We start from the raw sequence: 7,317 nt of genomic DNA, 5'->3' as shown, positions 1-7,317 counted from the left end.
TTGGGACATGTTAGAGTCAATGAAATTAAGAAAATGTCAAAAATGTGAAATTTTACGTCTATGGGAAAAACGGTACTTTTTGGGTTTCCAGGGACAAAATGGTCATTTTGCACCTGGGGTTTGATTTTGGTTCTGGCAGTGCCCTGAGCATATTTTATCATGATTTAAATGTTCATGCATCACATTAATGATTTTTATGTAATTACGATAAATACGTTGCATACTTGGTTTAAAAGAAAAATTACGTATATGCATGTTTTTATTAAGTGGTGAATATGATGATGTTTTGGAAGGATGAGAGTTTGTTGTGACTGACGATGTATATGTATACGATGACATGAGATATGATGAGCTGAGGCCAAGTCTCAGTGGACGGGTAATGTTGTCGCTGATGTCCCCGCCGCCGGGTACCACGATTTTATAGATGGATCCATCGAATAGAACTGATACGAAAGTCACAACTAATGAACTGAATTCAATTAAAAAGAAAATTTATACGTATATGATGACATGAGATGACATACTTTGACACGTTATGATTTTATGCGACACGTTTATGTTCATGCTTTTAAGTTCATGAAAGATATGTTGAGTATGATATTTTTCAATGCTATGTGCTATGTATATGTACTTGTTATTTATGGTACATGTGTGTTGAGTCTTTAGACTCACTAGGCGTGTGTGATGTAGGTGAGCTTAATGATGAGGGAACTGGAGGTGCCGAATTCTGAGTAGGCAGACCTGGTGCGATGACACGACCCGAGGACCACATATTTTCCGCATTATAATTTATGAGATTGAGTAGAGATGAATATTTTTTCCTATGTTGATTATTTTTAAGATTTTGACTGGTTCATGTCTACGTATGATTTTTGGATGAGTTTGGTTATTTTAAACTGCACTATTTTTACTGACAAATGTGAGAACTTGAAATTCCAACAGTAGTTAGCATTTCAGTAGAAGCTAATAAATCCAGCAGCAACTAATTTTCAGAAGCTGGTATTTTTCTAGCAGATAGAATCCAGCAGCAGAAGAAGTTCAGTAGCGAGATTCCAGCAGATAGCTACTGATTCAGATTAGAACTTGTAACTGAAGCATTTAACATGGAATAAAGACTGTTAATGACACATCATGGCGGATTATGGCCATTAATAGGGAGTCCAACAGTCAGAATTTGGCCTATAAATAACACCCTCAATCTCTGAAATTGTTGCTACACAAATCTTGAGTTATCACTTGAATTTTCGAGCTAAGAGAGTGCCTTGTTCGAGCTGTAAAATCCAGTAGCGAGAGAAACCAAATTCCAGTAGACTTCAACCGAAACTTTCTAGCAAATTACTGTAAGTAGGCTTATGTATAAATATCTTGAAAACCAGTTTGATGGTTTCTGTTTTAAAGCCAAGTATATGTATTCTTGATTTCCGATTCTGATTTTTGAATCACTGAAACCTAATGAACTAATGGTAGGAATATATATTCTGAACATTACTAAATTCTGATTACTGGCCTCACCCCTTAGACGAGAGAACATATAGGGGACTCCTATCAATTTAGCCATGAAATTCACAAACGTGCTCAGTGCTTACTTGTTAAATTTCTGATTTCTGTTCTGAATACTGATTCCTGAATACTGATTCCTGTTCTTAAAATAAGAGATTTCAGTATATTATTGTATTACGGTTTCTATTAAAAATGGTTTTGAAAACTGGGAGTTATTCCCGCCCCAGCTTACTGAGTGACGATCATATCACTCACCCACCAAACCCATCTCAGATAAGAACGAGGAAGAACTGTTAGAAGAAGAAGAGCAGAACCAATTCTGGGGCTGGTGAAGAAGACTGTTAATTTTCAGTTCTAGATTATGTTTTTCCGCTGCATCTGTAGAAACAATGTTACGTCTGGTTTTACATTTCCGCTGTAAAACATTTGTTATTTGAGTTTGTATCAGACAATTAAACATTCAGTTTTATGAATAAAAAGACTGGTTTCTGAATTTTGTATTTCTGAGGCTTGTTGTTTTTGAATATAAATTTGAGAGCAACGCCGGTGTCGACTAACCCCGTCCTTGGGGCGTGACATTGAAGTGGTATCAGAGCAAACCATGTTTCATAATCTGGGGAGGAAGAACTAGAAATAATAAGTTCTGATAGACTTCTGAAGATAAGTTATGATAAACTACTGTAACAGACTACGGAAAATAAACTACTGCAAATAATTCTGCTGCTTTCCAGCGCTGTTAGGACCAGTCTGCTGCATTCCATGTCTACTGACCAAGTCTTCTGCATTCAGATCTACTGGTTTCTATCTACTGGTTCTGGTTTCAGACTACTGGTTGTGAGGCTACTGTTTCTCGGTCAACTGGTTTTTTTGTCTACTAAATTTTTTTATTTTTTTTCTATTCATTTCAGACATGCTGCTGAAACACTCAGAACTCTATTGCGTTCTAATTTGTTTTCCTTACTGATTTTTCCCAACTGTACGTAGTTAGTCTATTATTTAGCACCGCCGACGAACCCCAAAATCCTTCGTTTAGATAGTGATATCATCATTTCCGTTAAATTTTTCAATTTTTCGAAACTTTGAGGAATTTTCATTTCCAAACGACTTAGCATTTTTGCACCAAACTTGGTACACTTCATGTTCTTGATGTGAAAGATTTTTAGTAAATTTTTCACGCCATTCTAAGACCGAAAAATTTTGAGCTATTTTCTTATATTAAATGTATAGGCAGTACTGATTTTTTTCATTCCAGTAATTGTCTATAGCTAGACTTGTACTTTTGAGATAATATCTGAACCTTGACTCTCATGTTTTGGATGTAAGATATGGCTGACTAGAGTAGCTACATTAAGAGCTTAGAGAAGAAGATAGAGAAACTCAAGAGACCGTTGCAGAGTTCATCGAGTTACGTGATAACTTGATTAAGAAGATCAAAGTGCTTAAGGATCAAAATCACCAACTTGTGCACCAGCATAATCAGTATAGTGAGCAGACTGAGGCTCAGATTCATGAGTTGCAGAACACTGTTGAAGTTCTTAGCGACCAGAATGCAGTTCTGCATGATCATATTGAACATCTACAAGTAGTAGCAGCCAACCATGAGGACGAACCCGAGGAGGATCCAGAAGAAGAAGAAGAAGTCGAAGAGGATCCTATGGATTTGGGATTAGGAGAAGTGATAGATTCGACCATCAGTAGTAATTTTCTTTGTAATAGCACTTGTTCCATTTGCATTTCTGTTAGCATTTTGAATTTCAGTTGTAATTGCACTTTCATGGGAAATCAATAAAATTTATTTCTATCCATTGGTTTCATATTAAAATTTCAAGCAATTACTCAATCATTTTGCATCTTTTGGTTAGTCCATATTCTGCCAAAAACCTTAGAACTTTGATAATTGTAGGAAATGGACGGAAGACCTGTAATAAACAATCGTAACCCTTGTTACAACAACCGCAACAACAATCGTAATGATGAAGACGCACAACAGCCACCGCCCGTAGTTGGCCTCAGTCAGGTCGATTTGATGGCTATAGCCACGATTGTGGAAACCACACTACAAAGGTTTGTCAACCCTAATGTTAACCAGCCACTGCCACCACCTCCAGCTCAGAATGGGACTAAGCACCACTTTGAGTCTCTCAGAAGGGCAAGAGTCCCAAATTTCGATGGAAGCTCCGATCCTGAGGTCGGACAAAATTGGATGAAGGATGTGGAGAATCATCTGCGATTACTTGAACTTCCACAAGAGATCACGGTAGATGTGATTACACCTTTTCTTGTGGATAAAGCAGCCAAATGATGGGAAAGAGTCTCGCCAGCTATGTTAGGGACGGGACCTATCACTTGGCAAAGGTTCCGAGAGGCATTTCTGAGGCAGTACTTCCCGACAGCAATTCGAGTGCAGAAGTTGTCAGAATTTGAAAGCTTGGTTCAAGAACCAAACATGACAGTGGTGGAGTATTCATCCAAGTTCCACTCATTGGGAACTTACTCCCCAACCATCATGGGAGACGAGGCCTTGAAGATACATCGCTTCAAGAAGGGATTGAACAGTCGCATTCAATCTGCCCTTGCGGTTATCGAGCCCAATAGTTTTGATGAATTGATGGGAGCCGCCATCAGGGCTGAGAATGACATTAAGAGGCGTGAAGGTGAGAACAAACTCAAACGTCCTCAGTCAAGTCAGTTCCAACCGGGCCAACAATTCAAGAGGCCTAAGTTTTCAAACAATCAATCCACCAGTGCTCCAGCCAAAGGAACCACTTCTTCTCAATCAAGCAAAGAGGAAGTCAAGTGCCAAATTTGTGGATTCGTTCACACTGGTGAATGCCGTAAGAATTCTGTAGCTTGTTTCCGTTGTGGAAAGATGGGCCATCGCATCGCTCAATGCCCTTTTCTAGATCCAAGGAATGGTCCAGCAGGTGGAACAACTCCAAACAAGCCTAAGGAGAACAAGTCAAATGCTCGAGTCTATGCCATCACTCAAGAGGCTGACAACTCAAATGATGTCGTAGCTGGTACCATTCTAATCAAAAATATACTTGCTTATGTGTTATTTGATTGTGGTGATACACGTTCATTCATGTCTAAGATATTTTCCAAGAAGTTAGGAGCTAAGCCTGATAACTTAGAAGAACCATATAGAGTAGCAACTCCTGCAAATCGGATTTTAGAAACTCGTACTCTATATCGGGATATTAGTGTTCTCATAGAAAATCAGAATTTCAAGGCAAACATAATTCAACTAAACATGGTGGAATTCGATGTAATTCTTGGAATGGATTGGTTAGCCAAGAATCATGCTTTAATAGACTGTCATGGAAAGATGGTAACCATCCAAGCTCCGCACCAAGAGAAAATTTTATTTCATGGTAAGACGAAAGAACGAAAGACTCTTCTTTCGGCTTCCCAGACTTGGAAGGCCATGAAAAGTAGAGAAAAAGTTTACCTAGCTATGTTAAGCGAGGTAAATGAAGAAACTGCACTTGAACTAGAAGAGATTCCGGTAGTACAAGAGTTTCCGGACGTCTTTCTGAAGAACTCCCTGGCACAATCCCCGACCGTGAAGTGGAGTTTGAGATCAAATTGATTCTTGGGGCTGCACCGATATCAAAAGCACCATACCAAATGGCTCCAACAGAGTTGAAAGAACTCAAAAAAAAACTTCAAGAATTGTTGGATAAGAAGCAAATCCGACCAAGCGCATCTCCGTGGGGAGCTCCTGTCCTATTTGTAAAGAAAAAGGACGGAAACATGAGATTGTGTATCGATTACAGAGAACTGAATAAAATCACATTTAAGAATAAGTATCCACTTCCAAGGATAGATGACCTGCTTGACCAACTCAAGGGAGCTACAGTCTTTTCGAAGCTCGACTTAAGGTCAGGCTACCACCAACTCAAGGTCAAAACAGATGATATTCCGAAGACAGCCTTCAGAACAAGGTATGGACACTATGAGTTCATGGTAATGCCATTCGGATTAACAAACGCTCCGACAGCCTTCAGGGATCTCATGAACAGGGTGTTCAAACCGTTTCTTGACAAGTTTGTTGTGGTATTCATCAACGATATTCTGGTATATTCTCCAAGTGAGGAAGACCACAAAGAACATCTTCGTCTCACCCTCCAGACGCCGAGAGAAAAATAACTGTACGCCAAGTTCAAGGAATGCGAATTCTGGCTAGAAAGCGTCACATTCTTGGGACACATAATATCAGCAACAGGAGTAGCTGTGGACCCTAAGAAAATAAAAGCAATCTCATATTGGCCTAGACCAAAGACTGTGACAGAAATTCGAAACTTGGGATTAGCAGGCTATTACCGAAAATTTGTTGAAAGATTCTCTTTAATATCCATACATCTCACCAAGCTCACACAGAAGAACTCTAAGTTTCAATGGAGTGAAGAATGTGTGCAAAGCTTCGAGAATTTGAAGAAGAAGCTTACCTCTACGCTAGTATTGGTATTACCTATGGAAGACAAAGACTTCACCATCTACAGTGATGCATCTAAAGGAGGTTTAAGATGTGTACTCATGCAAGAGAGAACGGTGATTGCATACGCATCGAGACAGTTAACTTCGTATGAACAGAATTACCCAACACATGACCTCGAACTAGCAGCAGTGGTATTTGCACTAAAGATTTGGCGACATTATTTATATGGTGCTAAGTGTGAGATTTTCACTGATCACCAAAGCCTCAAGTACTTGTTCACACAGAAAGAGTTGAACATGAGGCAGAGACGGTGGATTGAACTATTGAAAGACTACGACTAGATGATAAGCTACCACCCAGGCAAAGCCAATAAGGCAGATGCTTTAAGTCGAAAGAATATGAGTAAGGTGATCCTGGCATTGCTTTCAGCACAAACATGCCTTCAAGAGACAATCAAGATAAGTCAAGATAGAGATTCCGCTTTGGTGAAACTGAAAGAGCAAAAAGAAGGGAAATCACCAGATTTCGAGACGGATAATAAAGGAATCTTGTGGATGAAAGGACGATTGCGCGTATCAGACATCGATAACCTTCGATAAGAAGTGATGTTTGAAGCACACAAGTCAAAATTTTCAGTCCACCCTGGCAGTACCAAAATGTACAGGGATTTGAAGAAAAACTTTTGGTGGAATGGAATGAAGAAGGACGTGGCAATGTTTGTTTCTAAGTTTCACGTGTGCCAACAAGTCAAGGCAAAACACCAGAGACCTGGTGAACTTCTTCAACCATTAGAAATCTCGGAATGGAAATGAGAACATATTTCTATAGATTTTGTAGTTGGTTTACCAAAATCGAGACAAGGTCATGATGGAATATGGGTAATCGTAGATAGACTCACGAAATATGTGCATTTCTTACCTGTCCGCATGAACTATAATTTGGACAAGCTAGCCACATTGTACATGAATGATCTCGTGCGATTACATGGAGTTCCAACTAGCATACTATCCGACAGAGATCCTAGGTTTACATCCCGATTTTGGAAGAGCTTTCAACAAGCTATGGGAACAAAAGTTACTCTTAGTACGGCATATCACCCTCAAACTGATGGCTAAACTGAGAGGACAATACAAACTGTAATGCCCGAAATTCTTGTTGATACTTGTGAATTGTTATGTATTATGACTAAAGGCGATGGAAGAACAGACGTGGAGAAGCGACGTTGCAAATTGAGTTTAATAGCAAAGAAAGACCGCACCCGCGCTACCATTTTCAACCGCACCCGCGGTAGGTGGGCAGTAAGGTATAATTTTGGTTACAGAAGACACCGCTCCCGCGGTCCAAGACTGAGCGCACCTGCGGTCGATGATTTTAGA

The 7,317-nt window shown here is 39.5% G+C and overlaps 1 protein-coding gene across 1 annotated transcript; it reads left to right on the top strand.

The window, feature by feature from the left end:
• The first annotated feature begins 3,823 nt into the window (after positions 1-3,823).
• On the top strand, positions 3,824-5,092 carry LOC140983895 (uncharacterized). The gene has a single exon (XM_073451050.1). The coding sequence runs from the start codon at positions 3,824-3,826 to the stop codon at positions 5,090-5,092; it is 1,269 nt and encodes a 422-aa protein (XP_073307151.1).
• The last annotated feature ends 2,225 nt before the right edge of the window (positions 5,093-7,317 follow it).

This window comes from Primulina huaijiensis, chromosome 9 (genome assembly GCF_012295235.1).
Source record: "Primulina huaijiensis isolate GDHJ02 chromosome 9, ASM1229523v2, whole genome shotgun sequence".
Lineage (NCBI taxonomy): Eukaryota > Viridiplantae > Streptophyta > Magnoliopsida > Lamiales > Gesneriaceae > Primulina > Primulina huaijiensis.
This window is presented reverse-complemented; position numbering and strand designations above follow the sequence as displayed.

Coding starts and splice junctions, on each gene's coding strand:
- LOC140983895 (XM_073451050.1), top strand. CDS start 3,824: ATGTTAGGGACGGGACCTATCACTTGGCAAAGGTTCCGAGAGGCATTT.